Here is a 24,183-nt window from a genome sequence, read left to right as displayed (position 1 = left end):
TTTCTTTGGATTCCAAATATTACTTTAAAGGACCCTAGTCAGCCTCCGCCATTTTCGATGCCATCAAAATTATTGATATTGCATGGTGAAGCGAAATCTTATTGCTTAACTGTAAGTTGTGTTCCTGAAAGTATGTGTCATTATCTTTAGTAGTTTCACAGTGATTTCGTTCATTTTGACATGCTCCGAATAAAATATAATAGCCAAACTCGCGTATAAACAAAAACAAAGGTGTGGCTGACTGGGGCCCTTTAAGGATTCATTCAAATTCAATTTTGAGACCAGTTAGCCATGTAAAGCAGCTTTCTAAAAAGTATTTGTAAAATGTCACTTGTGGTAAGGCGTTTCACGTGCGCGAGGCCACGCGCGAACCCATGCAACGAAAGCACGCGAGAAAAGCCTCTCTACCCGCTTGGCCCTGACAATTAGAATTGTCGTTTAGTTTTCGCGTGAAAATAGGGTTCGATTTTTTCAGAAGTGTGAAACTGTGCAATTTTTTCTTTGTTTTGTTTCAAAGAAATGTGATGTTATGTTTTCTGCCTCGTGAATACAGCAACAACAACAACAACAAATGTCTACATCTATACGTGACATTGCCTATCTAAAATTGGTAAAGCTCATGACATAATTTTGCAACAACATATTTTGTCTATAGTCAGCAATAGGCGAATCATTGTTTACACTTTTTGCCTCATTAACATATGCTTATCACTATCTGATGACGCTAATAAAATAAAAACTCTGAATGTTGAAAGGACATAACAGTTTCAGTTTTCTCTGAAAATTTGAAATTTTACGGAGAATGTATGGCTCATTAACTTTTTTGCCACCCAGGAATTTCGCAGTTTTTGATGGCTGATATTTCCTTTGATATTGCTTGCAAAGAGCTGAAAATTGCACAAATTGCTCAACTTTATCAACTCTTTCAACTTTTGCTTTTAGTTCATATATATGGCCACGGCTGCTATGAGGAGTTAAGTCGTATGCTAATGAGGAAAAATGTAAACAATGACGTGAGCAAAGATTCGCCCATTGATCGTCAAATAACAGGGTCGATACTATTAAAGAAGAACAAAATATTTGTGTGGAGGTAGCCTGACAAAGACGATGAAGAAAAGAAAGAAGGTACCAGATTTGTAGACGGCTCCCGTCGCCTGTTGGTGAAAAAAAAAATCTGTTTCAATGTCGTTTCAATCTTACAAGGCATGGTTAAAAATGTTGACACTGGATTTAAAATATAAAATGTTTCAGTTGTTGCCACAACCTTCTTCAGCTTGAGAATATTAATAAAAACGACGTTCAGGATGTTATATGAATGACAATTGAAAATACGACAAACATGATAAAATTTGGGTGAGAACTATAACAATAGTGTGGCAAATTTTGAATGCTTAATAAAAATTTTTAAGGTTTTTGTATAAAATAAATAAATAAATTTTAGCGTCTTTTTTACTTAATGAGTCATTACTCGATGATTTGTTAACATTTAAAATGAATCATATCAAATGTCTTGGGATAAAGACTTTCGACTTACCTGTTAATCAGTTTTATTTTCAACTTTTGCAGTCAATTTTTTGCACTTTTTGGGATTAATTGACATTAGTGCTTTCTTCTAATAAGAATGGAGTTTTTGCGTGTACATTCATCGTATATTATCTAAGGCTATACACGGTGGTTCTAATTTCATCCTCAGTCTCCAAAATCGAAAACCTACAGAGCAGTACTTTCCTGTGGCGCTGTTTATTTATGCTATACAAGGTGGTTCTAATTTTTGAGTCTGTGGATGAAATCCTCAAGTGTGACAATTCAAATGAAAGCTCCTAAGCAGTACTTTCCTGTGGTGCTGTTTATTATGCTGTACAAGGTGGTTCTAATTTTTGAGTCTGTGGATGAAATCCTAAAGTGTGGCAATTCAAATGAAAGCTACTGAGCAGTACTTCCTGTGGTGCTGTTTATCATGCTATACAAGGTGGTTCTAACTTTTGAGTCTGTGGATGAAATCCTAAAGTGTGGCCATTCAAATTAAAGCTACTGAGCAGTACTTCCTGTGTTGCTGTTTATTATTCTGTACAAGGTGATTCTAATTTTTGAGTCTGTGGACGAAATCCTCAAGTGTGACTATTCAAATGATAGCTACTGAGCAGTACTTCCTGTGTTGCTGTTTATTATTCTATACAAGGTGATTCTAATTTTTGAGTCTGTGGACGAAATCCTCAAGTGTGACCATTCAAATGATAGCTACTGAGCAGTACTTCCTGTGGTGCTTCCTGTTATTTTGCTATACAAGTTGGTTCTAACTTTCTGAGTGTAGCTTTTCAAAAGTGCGACCATTCAGGTGAAAGCTACTGAGCAGTGCTTTCCTATGGTGCTGTTTATTATGCTGTAAAAGGTGGTTCTATCTTTTTGACTCTTTGAGTGTAATCATTCAAGTGAAAGCTACTGAGCAGTACTTGGCTGTATTGCTGTTCTTTGTGTTAAATAAAGTGGTGATTTTTAAAATCTTAACAGTATTTTCTGTGACTTTGCGGCTGAAATTCGAAATCATGACCATTCATACGCGTCAAAAGCTACTGAAAAATACTTCCCAGTACTGTTTCCCGCTTCTCATGTTTTATTCCCTGACATTCCTGGAGGACTGAAATTATTGATCGACCAATGGCCGCCTGTGGAGTCTCTCAAAAGGCTCACTGTAGCGTAGTAATCAAGCCCGCCTGCAGGGTTGGTTATTGTCATCGCCTACGAAGAAGCTACGCAACGTGCTACAATGAACAACAATGGCGCCTCATGGAAAAACGCATGTAGATTTTAGCTAGCAACTTAGCCATGCCTGTTTCAGATACTCAGTCGAAATCCGCGCGAATTCTATGGCGAACAAATGTGAGACCTTCGTCTGCAGACGCCGCTTCTTCTGGTAAGCCTCGTGTTACGCTCAGATTGTGCAAGCTTGTCTAATATGTGGCCATTCAAAGATAAGCTGTTGGGAGATAGTACTTTCGTGTCGTGTAGTTTCATTTTGGTTATTTTGTAATAGAAAGTTTGGCATTTTTGCTACTTTTGGTAACGTGAACTCGCGCTGTACTGAATGAAAGACGCCATATCGAACTAAAACCGTTTTGCATGTTCCTGTTTATTTTCAGGTCGCGGTCGCTCGCACGGACCTCACAAGTTTTATATTCCTGTTGTTCCAAGAAGGCACAGCTTTGACGAAAGAATATTTGCTGCTCCGGTAAGTCAAATGTGTTTTGGCATGTTTCTTTAGTGCTTGCAGCTCAAACGTTGTATATGACCTGATATCACACGCTCCGCAAGGCAACGGCATATTTTAAAAGGTTATCAGAATTTGAGTTGAAACCTTATGTTAAAACAAATAATTTCTACATCTTTCAAAGAGACAACGCTTAGAGCGTTAGCTTCTCGTCGACAGCTAAGCTTATCATGACAGTTTTCAGTGAAAACGACTCGTGTTTGTGCATGTGAGCTTTGTTTTGCCTACATGATACGCTGTCACAACACTTCAGCGAATGCACGTTCCACTTGAGAAAATATTGCATCACGTTGTGGTTAAAGTATAAACTTGTGGTGGATGGAGTATATCTTAGATCAAGCAAAATAAAGTGTGCCGTTGAGCTGTAACGTGGATTCGAAATTTCAACTGAAGTAAAATGCAGCCTAGAATTTCCAAGTTTTAAGGCAGCTTGTAATTGTAGTTAACGGATTATAAACTTATTACTCTTGCCTTGGCGGAAATCATAGGATAATTTTATCAGTATTTGATTAAATTTTGACGAACAATGAATTCTAGCGGGCCAAGTCGAAGCACAAAAATAAGCGAGAATTTAAAGACGTAGAGACGTAAAGTCTTGGTTATCACAAAATCTGGGAAGTGTTGCAATATTAAATGTAGAATTAAAAGGCTTGATGACAGGATGATTCTGTTATCTCTGAATAAATCTATGTTTATTGTTTGTGGTTGGTAGCGTTTAGCACGAAATAGCTTCAGTTTAATTAACCTGGCGTTAAAATATTTGATAGCTCCCTTTTCATGGCTTAGTGGTACTGTTAGTCGGTGCCTGCTTTCGGCTCCTTTTTAATACCACCTTATTAACCATAAAATTAATCTGATCAAATTCTTATAATGAATGGATTGTTATAATACTTTAGTGAAGTGGAGATACTAATCCAGGTGAACATTTAAGAATAATAATAAGCGAAAATATACAGCCATCGCCAAGGTGATATATTTTCGCTTATTTTTATTTTGAAGTAGATATAAAAAATCTTCGCCTTGTGTGCAAACTGGGTGAGAAAATATAACCATAGCCATGAATCGCCGATTCATATCACCGTGCAAATGAAAGCTACTAAGAAGTGCTTGCCTGTGGTGCTGTTTATTATGCTGTACAAGGTGGTTCTAACTTTTGAGTCTGTGGATGAAATTATAAACTGTGGCCATTCCAATGAAAGCTACTGAGCAGTACTCTCCTTTGGTGCTGTTTATTATGCTTTACAAGGTGGCTCTAAATTTTGAGTCTGTGGATGAAATCAAAAACTGTGGCCATTCAAATGAAAGCTACTGTGAAGTCGTTTCTTTTGTTGCGGTTTGGCTTGGTTTGTTTTTCGAGGGTTTGCATAGTTTAATCCCTGTTGTTATCAGGACCCTCGGGAGAGAAAAATGTTCTGTTATTTAATGTTTACTGATCCCCAACTACCAGATTTGTAAATTCAATTTTCAGCTGTTAATAACAGGAAATTAATAGTTATTGCTATTGAATAAGTCACGATAAAATATTTGTTTGATTTCTTTGCAGAGTGCTAAAGGAAATTCCGGCGAAAGGTGAGGCTTGAATCTTATATATGTCTTAATACAAGAGTATTACTGCGGTTTTAATAACTCTTAACAAGAGTGATTTAATTTCGTGCGTATGTGACCTACTTCATGTAAATTACCTCCTTTGTCCCACCCCTCAGTGCACGGAACCGTGGTTGGCTTTATTAAGAATAGAACCTTTATATTGGCGAGCGGATTTTGAATTAGTAAGGAGTGATTAAAAAATATCATGGCATGGGAATGTGCTTTTTAATAAGTGTTTGGTTTATCAACAGAGTTGATAACTAAAGGTAAATTGGCCACCGTAAAGAAATTCGAGTGCTGACGTTTCGATCGTTGGCCCTTCGGCACAGCGAATCGCTCAAAACGTAAGCACTCGAATCTCTTTACGATGGCCAATTTATCTTTTATAGCTATCAAATCTGTTGATAAACCAAACATTCCTTTCCACTCGCACCGATGCAGTACTACAGTGAAACTACCGTATTTTCTCGATTAAACGCCCCCGGCGTTTATTTTAAATTCGGCAGTTTTGACCCGGCGTTTAATCGGGGTCCGGCGTTTATTAATGAAATGCGATTTTCAGCCATTTTTCAAGGTTGGCTTATTATTACCGATCCTCGGAAACCTAGGCGCAGTTTGTCAGTGCTGGACAATTTTTCCCTGAATTACCCGTGCAAGTACGACCCGACGTTTATTTAAAAATCGGCAGTTTTGACCCGGCGTTTAATCGGGGTCCGGCATTAAATCGAGAAAATACGGTATAACCCCTTTTTCCGTTTGTTTTTTGAATAGTAAGGTGGCGCCGTCCTTAATTAAGTTAAAGATGTTCTCAAGCCTTCCTTTAGTTATTGCTTGTGTAAGCGACTCGCATGTTTTCGAGCCAAGGGTGACTTGCGCTGATGTGTTGTTTTTGACACTTCATTTCAGTTTGCTTACACGGGAGAGTATCGGAAAAGAAGCCGAACTTGAAATGAAGCTGGCCATTGTGTCCAACGCTTTGATGAAGGTGAGTGACAGTGTTCGGATGTATACAACACCACAAGGAAGAACTGTTTAATGGCGACACTTTAGAATTTCAACACCAGACACAAAAGTTAGAACCACCTTGTACAGCATAATAAACAGCACCACAGAAAAGTACTGCTCAGTAGCTTTCATTTGAATGGTCACACTTTAGGATTTCATCCACAGACTCAAAAGTAAGAATCGCCTTGTACAGCATAATAAACAGCACCACAGGAAAGTACTGCTCAGTAGCTTTCATTTGAATGGTCACACTTAAGGATTTTATCCACAGACTCAAACTTTGGAACCGCACATCGTACGGCAAAATAAACTACCAGGGGATGATACTGGTTAAATCCTTTAACTATGTGAATGTTCTCAAATTTTACTTCTTGTCTTTACAGGAGGGAGAAGAAAAACACCGCATCGATTCAGAATTAAGAAAACTACAGAAAGAGAACAAAAGATTACAAGAAGATCTTCGGACAGCTTCGCACCAACTTCGGAAATTTACCGAGTGGTTTTTCTCGTCGATCGAGCCGAGCAACACGTGATGAATGTGAATTGTTCGACGGTATATTCTTATTTTTTCAATTAGTTGCTTTAAACAAGACGTAAAATTCTTTTAATGTATTTGAAACAACATAAGTCAGTAGTTAAATTCATAGTAAAAAGCCTGTAAAATATTGTATTTTTTTCGTTTCCACAGCCGTTTGATACCTAAGAAAATATTATATATAAATATATGAATTCTCCGATATTTTTAAGATCCGATATTCAATCAAGTTAGCAAAATATTCGTAATACATTTTTTAGCTTGGTGGTTTATATATGACTATAACGCTGCAAACAGCTTGATGGATGATGAGAGGCGAAATATAGCGAGCGGTAGAAACCGATAGCTTTCTTTAGCGCGTTGTGTGGTTCATAGACTAAAACAGCGACGAGTAATCAAATGATCCGCTGTACGGAAAAAAAAGGCGGCTGAATATTTTACCACAATACCTTGCGAACCTAACATAGCCAATAGGCACATAGAAAACCATATTTTTTTTTGTGAAATTCGTCCCTGTACTAACAACATTGTGTATGCTAGGTTTGAAGATTTTTTAACCTCTTTTTTTCTGAGCGTTATTAGGGTTTTCTTACGCTAAGAATTGTGGATAAATGGTCCAGTCGCTATCTTTTTCGATACTCGATACGGTGGATTACAGTTGCCGGGAAAGCTACCACATCCAGATGGTATTTAGATAAAATCACAGGAAAGTTCGCTTATTGGCAATGAAACACCGGTTATCTACCAACAAAAGCTTCTGATTGGCCCGTGCCTGGCCAATCAGATTTCACGTTTTTTGGTAGTTGGTAACTTATTTATGCTAAATGGATGTAGGCGCCTTCATCAATTCATTACAATTTACTTGACAAATGTTTGTGAGAAGGTACAATAGAAGAGTGCTTTTTGTATTTCAAATGCGTACAAGGCGTTTTTGCGTTTTGTGAAAAACCCTGATCATCTCCGGCAAACTTTAACACTTATCTTCGCCGATCGCCATACATCTCTCGTAGTTAAGCTATGACTTGAGACAGACCATTGGATGAGGTATTTAAAATTGATATCTTCAATAATGCCACCCACGATTCGATTGGTGTGTAACCACAAGCACCGGCCCAAGATTGATGTAGTGATCTTTTGTTTAATAATCATTCGAGAACATATTCCAGTTCGAGTATTGCCTGTAAAAGAGAGTTGAACCACTATTTATGAGCATACAATGTTGAGTTATTGCTAGGCCTTCTCCTGGTCTGAGCGCTCGTTCGTTATTCTCGTGGAAAAAAGTGCTAGAAATGTCATTCGCGGGTCACAAGAGACGCGGGGATCCAGAAATCAAATGGCTTGTTGCGCGGAACTGGACGCGGTCATTCGCCTCTCGCATTCGTCCCCAGCTCATACGTGTTCACACTTTTAGACTCCAAGGAGCGTCGTCTCGGTCTTTGCATGTTAAGTTTTATCTCGTTTGCTCATATTGTCAAAATGTAAGTTTATGTACCACAACATATTTACCCGCTTGTAAGCCGTATAAGTAACTTTAACGGTTGTCTTTCATGTGCGACTTCTTCGCGACTGAATACAGCAAGTAGGGCAGATAACATGTTCAGTTATAAATTTGGTGTTTGGTAGTTAGTTTCTCTTTGTTCTAGAATTAATTTAAGTGAACAGTGGGCCAACTACTGATTTTTTATGGTAATTGCTTAGAAAAAAAATCGATGGCTGATTAAAATTAAGAATCAATGATCATGACTGATTAATCTAATCCTTTGAGTTCCAGTGTCAATATAAAGATTCTCTTTAACGGGTACATACGTTTTGCCTTGTACTTCTTTGGAGAATTTCAGAATGTAGGTAAAGGCTTATTAGCACGTACCGATTTTTTGGGCCGATTTACTCGATATTGCCACAGATTTGATTTTGTCTGCCTTCTCTTGTTTTTTGTTGTTGTTGTTGTTGTTGTTGTTTGAGGGTCGTGGGTTCGAATCCCATCTGGGGCTCAAATTTTTTCAGTGTTCTCTTATGGTCGATTCTTTATATCTCCCTTTATAATACTAATATCAGTGGCATAGGTTGTTGTTGGTTTGTCTGTTTGTTTTTTTTTTTTTTTTTCTGTCAGATTGGGCCAAATCGGCCAGATTACTTGGTACTTGTTAACTGATAAGCCTTATGTTTGCGCTTGTCAATTCTCCCACAATATCTAATAACGAATGTAGAAAGTGGGTGTTGGTCACTGGAACTTTAAAGGATTAAACGGAACTTAGTAATTCCTAAGTAGTGGTTATAATTGAATAACAATGGTTGCCTTAAATTAAGGAAAACAGCAAGGTTATATACTTAACAAGGCAGTGGGTAAAATTTTGTAACAGATCTATATTATATGCTTGTACAAAGCCTACTTTAAGGAACAAAAAATAAAGTTAACAGAATGTATTTTGCAAAGTTTGTTGTCCAGACCTAAAGCATATACAGCAGTTTTCAATCGAGTGTCGTAAAACCGAATCCAAAGTAATTACTCCGACCAATCACAAACGACGTAAACAGCGCAACGAGCCAATCAGAATTTGTAACAAAAACACGTTGCCGGCGCCAAGCGCGGGAAAACGCGTGCATCCAAAGTCAGGATTGGTTTTGGTTTTGCTTCTCATTGGTTGAGAAAACTGATGGCGCAAGTTTTGCTAACTGATCACAGAGAGAAGTAAAGCAAAACCCAAACAAACACTAAAATACTTTCGACACAAGATTGAAAACTGCTCTAGTAATTCCCGTCGGGTGCAGAAGTAACATCATCTTCCGGCGCATTGTTTTGGGACTATGCCGATGGCCTGGTTCATTTCCCCTGCACGTGTATAAACATCATACACAGCACTGTATTACATAGCACTGTATTTTTAATGTGTTAAAGTATATACACCAGCACCACCACATCGTGGCGCGATTGGCAACCCTTGCCATGTATAAATGTAAATTTGGGACCTATTCCTTTTCAAAATGAATATATTTGTGCAATTGAAGCCCGCTAACTCGAACTCCAAGGAAAACCGAAAAATAGTTCGAGTTAGAGAGGGTTTAAGTATCCCTAGGTAGGCGAACACCTCGAAGTTGAAAAAAAAAAAAACAAACAAAAAAAACAACAACAACAAAACACTGTTGCACCTGTTTATTTCAACACACTTCTCGGTGTTTCGAAATCGGACGAAACTTCCTTTCTCTGATATATTTAAATTACAAACACCAAAACTTAGCGAATTAATGTATTTTTCTAACACCGGATTTTACTGAATTTCTGGCTAATCGACCCAAGATGAAGGAACAAAAGTAGTAAAAAAAAGGTTATTTTTTTAATAAGATGTGTAGAAGTATTTCTGTTAGGTTATATTATGTCGCCTTAGTGGAAGAAGACATTTGCGCGCGGTTTTAGCGCTCCCCAGTACAGTGCACTGCAGAACCTCACTGGCCTTGACACTCTCAAGGGTGGGGTCAGTAGTCAGGGAACAGGTTTGGTGGGCCGTATTGTACGAATAGATGGAACACCACAAGAGAAGTGAGCCAAAAGCCAATAGGGATAAGAGAAGCGTCAGGGAGCTCTCCCCTATCCCCTATCCCCCTATCCCCTCCTATCTCTCTCCCTTCCCTCTCTGCCCCATATCCTATCTTCCTTTACCCCCCCCCCCCCCCCCCCCCCTTCACTAGTCTTTTCTTACTGGCCATGCACTTATTCTACCTTAACCTCTACTGGAGAACCTTTCAACAAGCTGCCCGTTGATTTGTATTGCGATATCGGAAAATCTTGGAACCTTATGTACGTACTCCTAAGATGTCGTTCCCTAGGCAATGGTGTTGTAGTGCCTTGGTCTTACCCAAAAACAGAAATTCATGCAATCACCAAAAGCAAAGAAAAGAAAAGAGAAAGAGAACGAAATAGGAAGGAAAGGAAAACAACGGGAAAGCGGAAACACACAAGAAAGTAACTTTGACACAACTGTTATGTTTTGACAAACTTTTATTTGCACCTTCCAAGAAAACGGACTTAAAAATGTACAATTAATATCAGTTTGATTCTAAACACTAGCTGCGATAAAAGCGGTTTGTAAAACCACTGCCAGCATCATTACAGACATAACCTATGTGGCCTAAAAATTTAATGGTAGAAAAAGCACAATTGTGGACGTTTCCTCCTTGTCGCAAATAGTACAATATAGTCTGTTCCAGGCTCTCGGTGTACCAAGGGAGACGCGAAGGAGCGGGCGAGAGCAACGAAAACGAGGGGGACTGGCGAGAGAGCATAATTCCTTTCTGTCTTTAGTCCCCGCCTCGTTTTCGTTCCTCTCGCCCGCTGTCTGCCTTCGCGTATCTAGAATGCAAGCAGTCCCTTTCTGGATAGTCAAGAGGTCGCGCGAAATAGGCGAGCGCGAAAAAAAAAAAAAAAAAAAACTAGAGCGAACGAGCGGAAGGGGGCTTGGGGAGAGGCGAGAGAGGAGAGGAGAGGAGAGGCTTGGGGAGAGGGGAGAGGCCCCGAGTCTCTTCTCGTTTATTTCTCCTCGCTCCAGTCTCGCTGCGCTATGAGCACACCATCTCGACTAACCAGAAAGGGACTGCTTGCAGTCTATCGCGTATCCCGCGATAAACCGAGAGCCTGGGAGAGACTAGACACAATACTGATACCACTCCAGCCTAATGGGACTGGTTTCTAGTGGGCTTGTTTATGCTTTCCTTCAAGAAACTTTAAACCGGGAACGGGTAAAAAAATTCGCATCAACTTAAAAAAAAAAGAAACATCGAATTCTTAAAGGCTTTTAAGGGCTCATAGCTTACAAGCCGTTATAAGCAGCCATGTTCTTGGAACACTGCATTTAAAAGACTGAAGAACGCGGTTTTAGATGAAAAAGCTACTTCATTCCAATGTAGTGTCAAATTCTCGTCGTTACTCTTGTTGGTTCTGGAGGAGGGGGAGTGGCTTTAACTGAAAATACTTTGACCCCTAAATGTAAATGTAAATGCCATGCCATGAAGTGTTAACTCGCGTTTCATTGGTTGCAATTCAACAAGCACTAACGTTTGGTTGTACTCATTAAAAACACTTTTACTTATAAAACTTCAATAAACTTCTGCTTGTGCTCCAAAAGCATGCATCCATTCCTGTCACTAGAACACATCTAGCCCCACCCTTCATAAGGGGCCAAACTCTAGAGGGTTTGTTTAGACTCAACAAATCAGAACCAAACTGATTGCCGGGCTGACACTACGGCAAAGGGCTTATTTATTTGGGCCAATATTTCAACTAGTACAACTAGTCTTCTTCGTGGCCAGAGTTACAACGAGCGGAAACAACCTCAGTTTGATTTATTTACACGTAAAGTGATGTCAGACACGTATATCTCAATACAAGAGATCCGGCAAGGAAACGTATTCAAAACAGTTTGATTGTGCGTCGCGTTGTCCTCTGCATTCATAAGTTTCGTAATTGCTTCAAGAAATTAACCCTGCCCCACCAGGGTGTAGCCCCTTATAGCTCCTTATCGGTGGTGGTGGGGGGGGGGGGGGGGGGGATTAGGCTGGTTGTGGCCCCTCCTTCTCCGAGTTCCTAGTTTGTTTAATAGGTTGTGCGATAACTTGGCAAAATGAGCTGCACGAGATATAATATCGTACCGTGGCTACACTATGTATTATAATCATTTTTAAATTAGGGGTTTCGTGAATGGATACTTTGCTCAACAAAGCGTTATAATGATGTTACCTAAAAGCGGTATATATTCTACAACTACAAATGCTGTGAGCTAGAAAAACAATTGAATAAACTGAAAAACTTTCTTTCTTTTTTTTCCTGAAATTTTACGCCGTCGTCGAGACCTTTAGACAGAATCTAAGTGAAACATGTCGAATTGTTGCCACGGCATTAAATTTGTGATTACTTTGAAATATATGCTTCCCTAGAGAGAGGTTTTCATATCTATGACCTGGGCCCTGCTGTTCGATAATCCACGATTAAAAGTTAACCGAGGTTTTCGTCTCACTTATTAAAAACGATTTAGAAAAGTCTAAGGTAAAACTTAGGGAAAACAGAAAAAAAAAATCTTTTTGGACGAATCCTTATGGGTTTGTAAATATACTCGAATCAAAGTTCATTTTAACCCAGGATTAACTTAATCGGGCTTTGAACGACTGGGCCGAGATGTACAATTACAAATTGGTGAAGAACAACGTGAAAAAATGGCATGGGGCAAGGGAACTGCGATGGACTGGCGTCTCTTGTTTACATGTTAAGCCTCATTAGCGCACATTAGTATAAACGAAAAAATAAGCTACAAAAAGTGCATCCATAGATTGAAAGAGATCGTCAAATTTGAGCGCGAAACATTAAACAATCTTTGAGAAATGATTTATAAAGTTGTAAAGATTTTACAAAGAAATTATCGCTGGGTGGCACCTTTGTCACAGCCATATATTCTTTGTGAATTTCACAGGTTTTGAAAGCTGATTTCCCCGAATATTAAACATATAACACTAACTGATTGGCACTGATTACAATGAGTGACATGTTCTTGTAGTCTATAATGTCCATTTGTTTGTAGCTGACGTTTTGATATATGCTAATGAGACAAAATGTAAACAAGACGTCACAAAGATTCACCTAGGTATGGCATACTTGCCGCACGTTGCTTTTGGCAGTACAAATTATATTTTACTAGCTCTTTGATTTCTGTGGTAATAAATTTCGAGAACCAGCAGAAAAACGCCTTAGAGAAATAGTCGACCGGTATTAAACGAAAAACTTAACTTAAACATGTAACGAAATAACACAATAATTTAGACTGCGAGCAGTCGTACTTTTTTTTCTCAGATCACAGGCGAAAGGTGATGGTGAAAATTCTGCAAATTAGAAGAGTGAACGAAGAGGCATTGAGAGGAAGATTTCTTCTTTCTTCCCTCCCTTTCTTCTTCGATCCACTGATCGCGCGCTACAGAACTTAGGCGAAGAAAGAGACCGCTCGCAGTCTAACAATAATTGCATTTCCATGCAAACTTTACAAAGAGTATAAAATATATATAAAAGCCGTGTGGCAATAGTGCGACGTGTTTCACCGATAAACAGCACCCTTCACATGCTTCGCACATCTCCACCACTCACTCCCATTCCCATCATGTTGACATCATTCGCATTCATCTGTCCTCCATTCCTCCGCTTCAGTTCCTCGAGTTTCTTGTTCCAGGCGATATAGAACCGCTGTACTTCATTCATCATCGCTTCTTCGATCTCCGCGCACTGCATGGCTACCAGATTCTCGTACGAGGTCTCCGGAGTCACGATTCGTTCGACCTCTGTTTTGGAAGAGATGGTAAACAAAGATTTATCCGCAAGGTCAGGAGTTAAATTATAGTGACATTATCAGGGAACGCAGACTAACGGTTTAGTGGCCACGTCTACAGAAAAAACAACGAGGTTGCATCCCCGCTGCTGGCTTTGGGACCAACAACACGAGGGAAGGTCTAGGGGTCACCCAGCGATGACGTATATCGATTAGCTGAAACAGGTTACCTAACTTACTACCAAGAACAGCTCTACCCAAGATTATAGAGCAGTGCTAATGCTAGTAAGTTGTGGTAGTATTAGACCAATAAGGCTACCGTGTTTTGGTTAGAGTCTGTCTGTCTGCCTGCCTGTTTTGTCTGTTAGTGTGCCTGTCTGTCTGTTTGTCTGCTATGTTTTATACAGCCCATATTGTAAAAAATTCGATTATTCATTTATTAGTTAAAATTCTCCTAGCTGCCTTTCCATCAAAGGGCACACTATCCTCTCAATCACTATCATAGAGAAGGAGACAATTCATGCTTTCTAGCTGCCTTAGCCCATTCCTTCACTTCAAATCAACTGTCCACCCAGCCCTAGCTTCGCGAGGTTTTGCGAGTCACGTATTTCTAGTTTATTAGTTAAAATTCTCCTAGCTGCCTATCCAGCCCTAAATATTGACCTTGTCTAAACTAAGCTTTCCATTTGGAGCCAGCGTCTGACGTTTATAGGACGTAATTAAGAGACGTTTTCCATCTCTAATTTATGTACTTTATATTAGCTGTATTCAGCCAACCATCTTATCAGCTAAGTTTATGTACCTCAAAAGAAGAAGTTTTGACTAAAAAAACTAATTTGTTTGTTTGCAATTGCAGGTTGCTATTAGAGGAAAGATAGATAGAAAAACTTTATTTATACAGTGTACAAAGTGGTCCAGTCAGCAGCGAGGCTGGTTACAGTGGTTTTGCTAACTTCGAGCATTCGAACAAGTTCAACTCACCAGTCTTAGCTTCCTTGGGCTGACGCGGTCTCCAGTAGGCAAACTCCCAGATGAGCCCACAGATAGTCAGCAGTGCCACCAATCCTATGCATGTGTAGATTGCTTTCCTGAACATTGGCGACTCGGCATCAAACAAATTGTTCGTTTTCTCCACAGCTGCGCTCTCCTCAGGATCCTGAGGAAAGATTCCAAATTGAATCAGTAACTGAAAACGCCTCTCAGGAAAAAAGCACTTTTAGTAGATCAGCTTCGATACACACGGGGATATTAATTCCAAATTTTTCTACAACAATCTCGTATATAGTTTTAGCCTCGTTGTTTTAGGAGTGGTATAAGGCATTAATCGATAGCTTTCAGTTCAAAGTCCACGTCTAGATGCTTAATTGACGCATAATACTGAAGCAATTGCACAGTAAAATAATGTTCAGTAACTTTGAATTGAATGGTCAAACTTTTAGATTTGGTGTCAAACTTTAGAACTACCTTGAGAAACATAGTAAACAGGGTACGGATTCTCGAAGCCTGGTACATTTACCCATAATTCTTAGGGTACTAAATCCCTAAAAACGTACAGAAAAGTTCTAAAAACTTCAAACTTAGCATATAAAATGTTGTTAGTAAAGGGACGAATTTCGTAAAAAAAAATGACTTTCCATGTTTCTGTTGGCTGTGTTAGACTCGCAAGGTATTGTGGTAAAATTTAGAGCCGACAGCTTTTCCCGTGCAGCGGATTGAATCGATCGTCATTCTCGTCCCCAAAGCCTCCTGTCCCTCTTAGCCGGCGGAGCCTGGTCCTCGTGCCCAGCCTCCAGCGGTTAAGAGGACCAGGCGGCTCTGGGGACGAGAATGATTGATCGTGTGACAGACGCTGTAGTATTTATCCACTAAGTCTAAACCACAGGCCACAACACATGAACCAAAGTCAAACTGTTCATTTCTTTACCTCCATAGTTTGAGCTTTATCCTGGATTATCCCGGTGATTTCTGTCTCCATGCTATTTAATTTCTTCCTCATGCATTTCTCAGTGGCATCGGTTTGAAGGTCACCGGCGATGATGAAGCCATACGCAAACTGATGGTCGAGCACAGTCCCCACTCGGAGATTAGTGTCTTTCAGTACAGTGTTTGGGGCGAGCTTTGCCCAGTAACCTGCAACATAGCTGTCCAGTAGGGCCCCGGTAACTGCGGTGTCCGTCACAGCAATCTTCAGGTCCTCGACTTTGTTCTTTTCTGTAATACAATTCAACAATTCATTTAATGCAGTTTTCAATTGAGTCTGTAAAACCAAAACCTAAGCAGTTACTCTGGTCAAACATACCAGGCGTAAACAGAGCAATGAACCAATCAGAACTCGCAGCAAATACATGTGAGCGGTGCCAAGCGCGGGAAAACACGTGCGAGCAAGTCACGATCGGCTATGGTTTTGTTTCTCATTGGTTGAGAAAGTTGGTGCGAATTTCGCTAACCAATTACAGAGCGTAGCCAAGCAAAATCAAAGCAAACGTGAAATTCCTTTCGACACACAATTGAAACCGCTCTATAAAACATGACCTATCTCTAACTTGGTATACACTTTAACTTTAAATACATTTTCAAAGTTCAACGCTATTTCATTTATATTTTTTTGTAATACATTACACTCGTTGTATCATTGTGCATTTTTCAAACCTGTAACTTTAGCGTTGTTCCTCACTCCAAGCCTTTGTTCTTCAGTGTTCTTTAAGGCAACAACCTAATAAAGAAGATTTCAATTCTGAAAATAATCAAATACTGCACCTAAAATAAGTAAAAAATGGTCAGCGATGATAGCAATAATATTTCTTTTTTCGGCGTTTTTTTTTTTTAACTATTACCACTTGTTGCTCCATTCATACGAGATGGCAAGCTATCTTGATTAAAGACCACCGGATGTTCTTAAGGAGAAAATTTTCAGAAAAATACTTTCGGTTTTCCAAGATCGTTTTTGGAAATTTAAAAGGAATACATTTGTGCACGCAAACACGGTTTAAGTGATCTGTGCGGATTTGTAATTCACACAAGTTTTAAGTTAATTGTAGAAAAATTTACGAAACAGATCAAATCTTAGCTGGCCTTATTTCCCTCTCTTGGTCTTATTTTTCTTCCTTTTTACGACAAGAGCCATTAGTTCTTTGTCATTCAACTTTGTTTGTTTGTTTGTTTTAACAGAGGAGACCGTGCTTTACAGTCTGTTACGACTGACATACCTGTGGCCCTCAGATGCCATGCGGATGGAAGTGGAGTTTGGAAATGTTGGTTTTTGAGGAGAGGGGAAAACCGATGTACCCGGAGAAAAACCTCTCGGAGTAAGGACGAGAACCAACAACAAACTCAACCCACCCACTTATGACGTCGAGGCCGCGAATCGAGCCCGGGCCACATTGAGGGGGAGGCGAGTGCTCTCACCACTGCGCCATCCCTGCTTTCCAGTTAATTAGTTTTAGGTGGAAACAACAAAGAAAATGTTATATTTCTTCTTCAGAGTTCAATCAGAATTTCAGAGGCGATTTAAGCTTTTGATTTTAAGATTTTGATCCGCCCTGGTGTCCCTGAAGGCAACTTACGTCTGATCCATACAGCTTGATTTCGTTGCTAAGCGATATGGCAGTCAGGGATGTGGTGACAGTAGCCGTGAAGATAGAGATGATCACGAGGCCAATCAGGACCCAGATAAATGCAAACGTACGCGCCAGCACTGATCGAGGAGCTCGGTCACCGTAACTGAAAGACAAAGAAAAGGCTATTTTACCACAATTCCTTGCGAACCTTACCCAGCCAATAGGCCCTCGGAAAGCCACATTTTTTTTTGGCGAAATTCGTCCCTGTACTAACAACAATGTGTATGCTAGGTTTGACGTTTTCAGACTGAACTTTTCTGTGCGTTTTATGAGTGTTTTTGAGTGTTTTATGAGTGTTTTTGGGTAAATGTACAAGTCGCCATCTTTTTCGATATGGTGGATAACGCCGTTTATCTTGAGGATAGGTTTCCTTGCTTTAATTAAACATGCATTTCGGTTTTACTGAGAAAAATTGCAGGCGGAGAATAGGATAGCATTTTCCAGTTAACTATACCGTGTAAAAGAAACAAATAAACAAACAAGCAGCTCCACGTTGTACAAAGTTTCCCTTCGTGAAAACTTGGAATAGGGACGACTAATAGTAAAGGTGTGGTTTTCCGCCGGTTCCCAATTTACAAATTCGCGAAGTATACCCAAATCTCACTGATTTCACTCACGAAATTGTCATTTTCTCGGCTGAAACCAAACTGCATCTTGGTAAAAACAACAATCATTATAAACATAACGAGCCAATCAGAAGTCGAAATAAAAACACGCCAGCCGCGGTTAACAGATTTATATTTTTTGTCTTACCCGACTGTCGTCATAGAAACAAACGCCCACCAAAATCCTTCCCATGTTCCCTTGAAGAAAGAGCGAGGAAATTCCTCTGGGTTCCAATAGGTGTCCTACAGAAAAGACATGAGTAGGTATGAACACTCTAAGGTCAGTTTAAGGTAAAACAACAACAACAATTTAAACAAGTTAAAGCTAGTCTTTGCTCTTTTGAAACTAAAACAAATTCACTTCTTTTTTTGCCTCAATCCCCAAAAAATGAATATAATCTGGCTTCCCAGGAGTACAGAAAGTCATTGATCAAATAGATTATTTGAAAAGTGTTGAAAGTCAAACAGGACGATGTAAAGGTACTGCTCGAGAGCTTTTCAGTAGTTGATCTTTATCAGTACTAAAAGAAATTTGCTACTCAGTAGCTTTCATTTCAATGGTCACACTTGAGAATTTCTTCTATAATGATTAAAAAATTGGAACCACATTGTTCAGAATAATTAACAGTACCACAAGAAAGTGAAACTCAACAGGCTAGATCGCGCTTGTTGTGGTTTGATTCCTTGCGTGATTGTGATTGGATCTTTGACGTCAAAAGCGAATTGGCGAAACTTAGGAATTAGGTAAACGATTACGTTTAATTTTTGCAATGTATGGAACACAGAATTCAAAAGAAAATGAAGCTTACTTTGTATTAACTGAAAACAACAACGTTAGAAGATGGGAGTGAACCGAAGGGAAGGGAACTAAAAGTAAGCATTCATTATCCATAGCCAAGAGACTATGGGGTAAGAGAGCGAATCCCTGTGCCCCCTGATAATTATTTTCAATCTTTTTTTAGTTCGCGCCATGCTATTTTGGGAAATTATAATCCGCCATTGAGTTTAAAATTAAATGACGTCACTCTAGCTGACCAATAAGATGTCGACATTAAAATAGCAATGCAAACAAAAATAGATTGAAAAAAAATTTCATAGGAAGAGGGGCATGTATGGGGGATTCGCTCTCTTACCTCATAGTCTCTTGCCAGAGCGCACAACTCCTACATACTCGTGTATCTTGCGGCGTTTTTACAGACCTATTTATGTTTAGATTGAAGTTCCCATAAAGCCAGTCTCCCATGGGAGCCTTACTAACCAGTCTCAAGCTTTGCATAATTCTCATGTGAACCTGAGTTTAAATTTTCGCTGGAAATAGTATTCCCATGCGTATCTAAAAATAGACCGCCCTGTGAAAATGCCGTAGTAAAGGGTTAGTATGGGAGCTGTACTCTCCGAGTAATGGGCTCCTGTAAAAGAGGATTTCTGCCATTCTCGTCCTCAGAGCCGCCTGCTCCTCTTAGCCGCCGGAGGCTGGGCACGAGGACCAGGCCCCGCCGGCTAAGAGGGACAGGAGGCTTTGGGGACGAGAATGGATTACTGCATGAACTCACCAGAGCCCAGACCACTATTCCTGACAACGCGGCCATGATGAGAGTGAGTAGCAGAACTGGCCATCCCTGGAACACGGCCTCCATGACAGCTTGTGCTGCGTTGGACGAATCTTCTTTCTTCACGATGAACACGACCCCAGGGGACTCCACCACGGGATAGAACGGATGGTTCTGGAACGTGACGTCTTTCATATCTCCATATATGGGCATACTCATGACGGTGCCTTTGAAAGCGAGAAAGGAAAAGTTGTTTTAGAGTTATTCTTTTGATCGGGATGAAAATCAAGAAAGTGTTGGCGAGGGTGGCTTTAAACTGCGTCTTTTATGATAAGTACAATGCAATGTAACAACACAGTGTTATCAAGCGATGCAATTCTGCAATAAAATGCAATATCAGACGATGTAATAATGCTGCCCAATTCAATACAAGTAAATACAGTGATGCACAATGAATGCAGAACGTGTAATGCAATGAAATGCAGTGCCATATAATAGATTACAAACAGCGAGAGTCAAGTGCATCACGGTGCATTGCAAAGCCGTGCATTGCAGTGAACTGAAGTGCAGTGTAAATTATGATGCAATAATGCCCGGATTGGGGCAAGTGTATAGTACAACAGAAAGCACAGTACGTACCATTTCCGATGTTTTTCTTGACCTTTTCAGAGTCGTTAGAGGCCATTTTACTGTAGCTGATATTGACACAATATTTAGCGTTGTCCTGGTTGTTAAGTGCAGGGTCTTTGTCGCAGCATTCGTGCACAAGCCTTTTCAAAATTTCCGGGAAAATCCCACTGACTGCGCCCTTGTCTTTGTAAATGTAAGGCGGGATTTCCCACCAGTCGATCTGAAGTGACATTGGGCATCTGTTGTTTACTTGTCGAGCGCAGTGATCGCTGGGAACTGTTATGACAAGGTTTAACGTGTAAGTTTAGGGGACGGATACAGCTTATCACTAAAGAGCCCCACATATCCTTGTTACCTTTCTTTCAATTTCAAGGACAGACATTTATTCTTATGATTCATTAATTAAATACGACCAAAAATCTTGTTTCATTTCGAATAGAACCGAGATACAGAAATCAATTCTTTGACGAAACACCAGTTATATTTTCAATGGGATCTGAATCTAAAGATTGATTTCTCGTGTATTGTTAGCTGTGAGTGGAATCGTTTTGCAAATATCGAATCCAGCGGTCTTGTTTATTAGGTGCGCGAAATAGCCGAGCGAAATAGCCGATATATGGAGCTGATATTTACTCGTTTATTTCTCCTCGCTCCTAGCTCGCTGCGCTGTTGTGCACTCTCTCGACTAACCAGAAAGGGACTGCTAGCGGCCTATTCTTTCTTTTTTCATTGGTACCTTTGTCAGTTTTAATCATCGACGATTTCTTTTTAACATTTTCTGTACATATTTCCATATTTCTGCCTTCTTTTTTCAGAAGGTTAAAAAAACAACAACAAAACAGGTTTATTTCACGGAAAAGTATTGTTTGGGAGCCTTTTATTTGAATATCCTGATAGACATTACCGGAGAAAAGTTTGTGCTCTGTCGCACTTAATTAACTTCATGCACAGACTCAAAATTTTCGTCAATTCAACAACATCAATTGCAGGTTTCAGGATTCGATTCTAGGACCTAAAATAATGTATTTATATGTAAAATGGTTCGACAAATACACGTAAACTCGCGGTTTTAATCCACCAAAAAACTTTATAATGTCAACACTCTTGACTACAACATGGATCTGAATGTAGACTGGCTGTCTACAGTGGATTAGAATAAGTGAGGAAGTTGGATATTTTGGAACTCTAACCCGCTATTTACCAATTGTTTTTAGAAAACTTTATGTTAGAGACAGTACAAAACCATTCATAAATTATTGGAAATTCGAAGCGAGCGTTTTCAGTCTGCATGGAGTTACACGAACATTTTTGGCGGGCTTTCAATCCGTTTCGGGTCTAAAATTGGTTGACGGAAGCTTTTATATCAGTGAAAAAGTCCTTAAAAGCGTTAACCGCACATCTGTATTTCATCCTGGCTGTAGTCAAAATGCGTATGCAAACTAGTTCGAGTCAGAACGAAATAAAGAGTAATTTATGGTTAATTTTCCCAAGTCTTTGGTTTGTCAGTTTACGCGGAAATTTGCAAATGCTGATGTTAATTTTGAACTATGATCGGAAACAGGAAAAGACATTTACAGCGTCCCAAGTTAATGGAAAATATTAGAGCAGTAATTTCCCGTTACGTATTTTCCTCGAGGTATATTCTCAACACGTACCGCAAGAATTAATTATTAATTAGAGAAGAAACATTTTCTAGAGACTTGAAATAAATTACCTCTTACACTGCAAAAATGATATTATGAGGAAAGCTATATTAAACTGAGACCAAATTTCAAGTAATAAGTGTTTTCTATTTTCTTCGGGAAATATAGCGGCGAGTTACAAAATAATTTCATGAAATCCTCCACGATAACCGTACCTAGGAAAGTCATCGGTCATTGCAAAAATAAACAACGAAGCTCCTTCGACGACTGAGAAATTCGTGTCGCATCTAGCCATAAAAGATCTTCGACACAATCCATCAAAAAGTAAAAATTTCCAGTCATAGGATCCCATAGATATCGACGTTGGCTTAGTGACGCAAAACTACCCGGTAAACCGACCAGAGAAGGAAAAGAAAAAAAATTAAAATTTTTCTTCGTACGCAATTCAGAGACAACCATTCTTCGACACATTATAGTCGATAATAAAAAATACACTTTTTGATGACATTCCTTCAAATAATTTCAAGCGAAAACGTATATTATACCCTCACCGTTAGAAAAATTTGTACCATTGCTTGCAGTAGTTTCCCCAACATGACTGAAGATAATGGCGGAGAGTATAAACAGTGATGCAGTACGGGGAAAAACTCTCATTGTGTCGTTGAAAAAGCTTTGTTGAAAGCCTCCCTTTGCTGACCAAATGCGAAGTTCTAGAGGTAACTTAAAATAAAGATCTGACGAGACTTTATCGCAGCACACAGAAACCCCCGAGCTTTGCGTTCGTCCGAAATTTTCGACAGGCAATGCGAAAATGCAAATTTCTAAAATTTCGACTCGTCACTTATGCCATGGAGATGAGAATCATTTATTATTAATACGTTGACACACGAAAGGCCTGTTTAATTTTCTGCAGAATTTACACTCATTTTATAGAATATATTCTCCAATATGCTTTTCCTGATGTTGTTAAATCGTAGGAGAAATTTAAGCGCTTAAAAGATTTAGTTATTATATAGAAGAGGTTTTGCGTTTGCTCTCGCGCATGCGTAATGTAACCAATGGCAGGTGCTGTATTTTGGTGCTTAGAGACCAATGTAAACTGAATTTTTAATTCTAAAGGTATGCAAATAAGGTGATTGTTATCCAAATAACCTAAAATAGATAGAATGAAACATAGTGTGAGTCAAAACAGCGGGGTAACGGAGCAGATTGCTTGAGTTCATGATACATTATTTTTACTTCATATCGTGAACTAAATCATGCAACAAATGCATCTTCCTAATGAATCAATATTTTGAAACTTAGTCATTTAGACAGCTTGAACCGTTTAATTTTTCTTTAAAAATTGTAGACGCTTTTGTAATTAACTTCTTAAAGATTTTTAAATCCTCGAAAGAAGAGGAAAAGTTGTTCTTTAAAAAATAGGACAAACTCGAAAAATGGGTGAAAAAATTTGAGTTATTATAGGGTAGAATAAGATCTACAACCCCTGACGGAGTAAAAACGCCAACTGTTAGAAAGCTAAATTCCTGTTTATGTTCAAAATAAATAAATAAATAATGATTCTTAATGAAGCGGTCAAATTCAACGCAACTGGGAGGGTTAGATCCCATACTAATGACCGCTAAAACGAGACGTGTGGGGGTGGGGGTCGAAGGGAGAAGAATTAATTCCGGAGAACATCTTTTAAGGCAAGAATTAAAGGAGAAGGGGGATGGGGAGAGGGGGGGGGGGGGTGGGGGTGATGAGGTATTTTCTTCCTTTCTTTCTTTTTCCTCAGTTTCCCATCAAATTGCATATTTTGTGTGTGTGTGGCGGTGTGTTTTACAATAAATTACTTAAAGTGAGCACTTAAAAGAGATGCAATTTATGTTTATTTAAACATGCTTTGGTGATTATTTATCGTTAGGGTTATTTAGGGAATTTTCTGTTCTTTACGGTGGGATTAGGAGTGTTTAAAAATTTTACCACAAAGCTACGGCAAGATTTAGTGACGACACTTTACATACATGTAAAGAGGGTTGTTTCGGATGGTAATGTTTGATCATTAAAGTAAAATACATTGCTATTACGGTTGAATAAATCTTAGCAAACCCGCAACCAGGATTAAGTAAACAACGACAAAAAGACAAATGCATGATAACGAACCAACAGCTGAGTGTACACCGTGTCTTCTTCAGTAAACAACAACAAGACAAACAAACAAACAAACAAACAGAATGATAATGATTTATTGATAACAAAAGAGATATCAGTTCATAACACGATCGAGCACCACTAAAGGAATAGATTTGAACTAGAGATTGCACATGCGTGAATGCCATTAGCAAGAGGAACACCTTAACAACAGCCATAATTGTTCGTTCAGACTGCATTATTGTAAGTTAACAAGAAATGGATGAGGGGGATAGTTCCTGAAAAAGCTGTGGTGATATATGTCGATAAATA

The 24,183-nt window shown here is 39.2% G+C and overlaps 2 protein-coding genes and 1 long non-coding RNA gene across 5 annotated transcripts in view; 2 read left to right on the top strand and 1 right to left on the bottom strand.

Moving 5' to 3' along the window:
• The window catches only part of LOC146484891 (uncharacterized), a 32,916-nt gene extending 24,100 nt beyond the window's left edge, over positions 1-8,816 (top strand). For both annotated transcript variants that reach the window (XM_085104374.1, XM_085104375.1), the window contains exons 20-23: positions 3,138-3,226; positions 4,809-4,834; positions 5,759-5,837; positions 6,241-8,816. In XM_085104374.1, the coding sequence (XP_084960500.1) occupies positions 3,138-3,226; positions 4,809-4,834; positions 5,759-5,837; positions 6,241-6,390 (344 nt within the window). In that variant the 3' untranslated portion in view covers positions 6,391-8,816. The remainder of the gene's footprint in view (positions 1-3,137; positions 3,227-4,808; positions 4,835-5,758; positions 5,838-6,240) is intronic.
• Positions 8,817-10,612: 1,796 nt separating this feature from the next.
• On the top strand, positions 10,613-11,159 carry LOC146484890 (uncharacterized). The gene is made up of 2 exons (XR_014863540.1): positions 10,613-10,721; positions 10,989-11,159. It is a non-coding gene; the product is annotated as an uncharacterized LOC146484890 (long non-coding RNA).
• Positions 11,160-13,295: 2,136 nt separating this feature from the next.
• Positions 13,296-22,541, bottom strand: LOC146484889 (uncharacterized). Of its 2 annotated transcripts, none has more exons than XM_085104361.1 (9): positions 22,287-22,534; positions 20,102-20,368; positions 19,466-19,689; positions 18,061-18,155; positions 17,254-17,410; positions 16,340-16,403; positions 15,615-15,901; positions 14,672-14,846; positions 13,296-13,703 (listed from the first exon to the last, which is right to left on the bottom strand). In XM_085104361.1, the coding sequence occupies exons 1-9, from the start codon at positions 22,387-22,389 to the stop codon at positions 13,483-13,485; spliced, it is 1,593 nt and encodes a 530-aa protein (XP_084960487.1). In that variant the 5' UTR covers positions 22,390-22,534; the 3' UTR covers positions 13,296-13,482. The 2 variants fall into 2 exon arrangements, with proteins under 2 accessions (XP_084960487.1, XP_084960488.1); XM_085104362.1 differs by having other exon boundaries at positions 13,340-13,703; positions 22,281-22,541.
• Between the last annotated feature and the right edge of the window lie 1,642 nt (positions 22,542-24,183).

This window comes from Pavona decussata, unplaced genomic scaffold (assembly GCF_977016875.1).
Source record: "Pavona decussata unplaced genomic scaffold, jaPavDecu1.1 SCAFFOLD_29, whole genome shotgun sequence".
Taxonomy (NCBI): Eukaryota; Metazoa; Cnidaria; class Anthozoa; order Scleractinia; family Agariciidae; genus Pavona; species Pavona decussata.
This window is presented reverse-complemented; position numbering and strand designations above follow the sequence as displayed.

Excerpts from the sequence above, each read along its gene's own strand:
- LOC146484889 (XM_085104362.1), bottom strand. The coding sequence starts at position 22,389 with ATGAGAGTTTTTCCCCGTACTGCATCACTGTTTATACTCTCCGCCATT. Across the intron at positions 19,690-20,101 it reads CAAGAAAAACATCGGAAATG|GCACCGTCATGAGTATGCCC; the intron begins GTACGTACTGTG and ends TCGCTTTCAAAG. Across the intron at positions 17,411-18,060 it reads GTTTCTATGACGACAGTCGG|TTACGGTGACCGAGCTCCTC; the intron begins GTAAGACAAAAA and ends TTTGTCTTTCAG.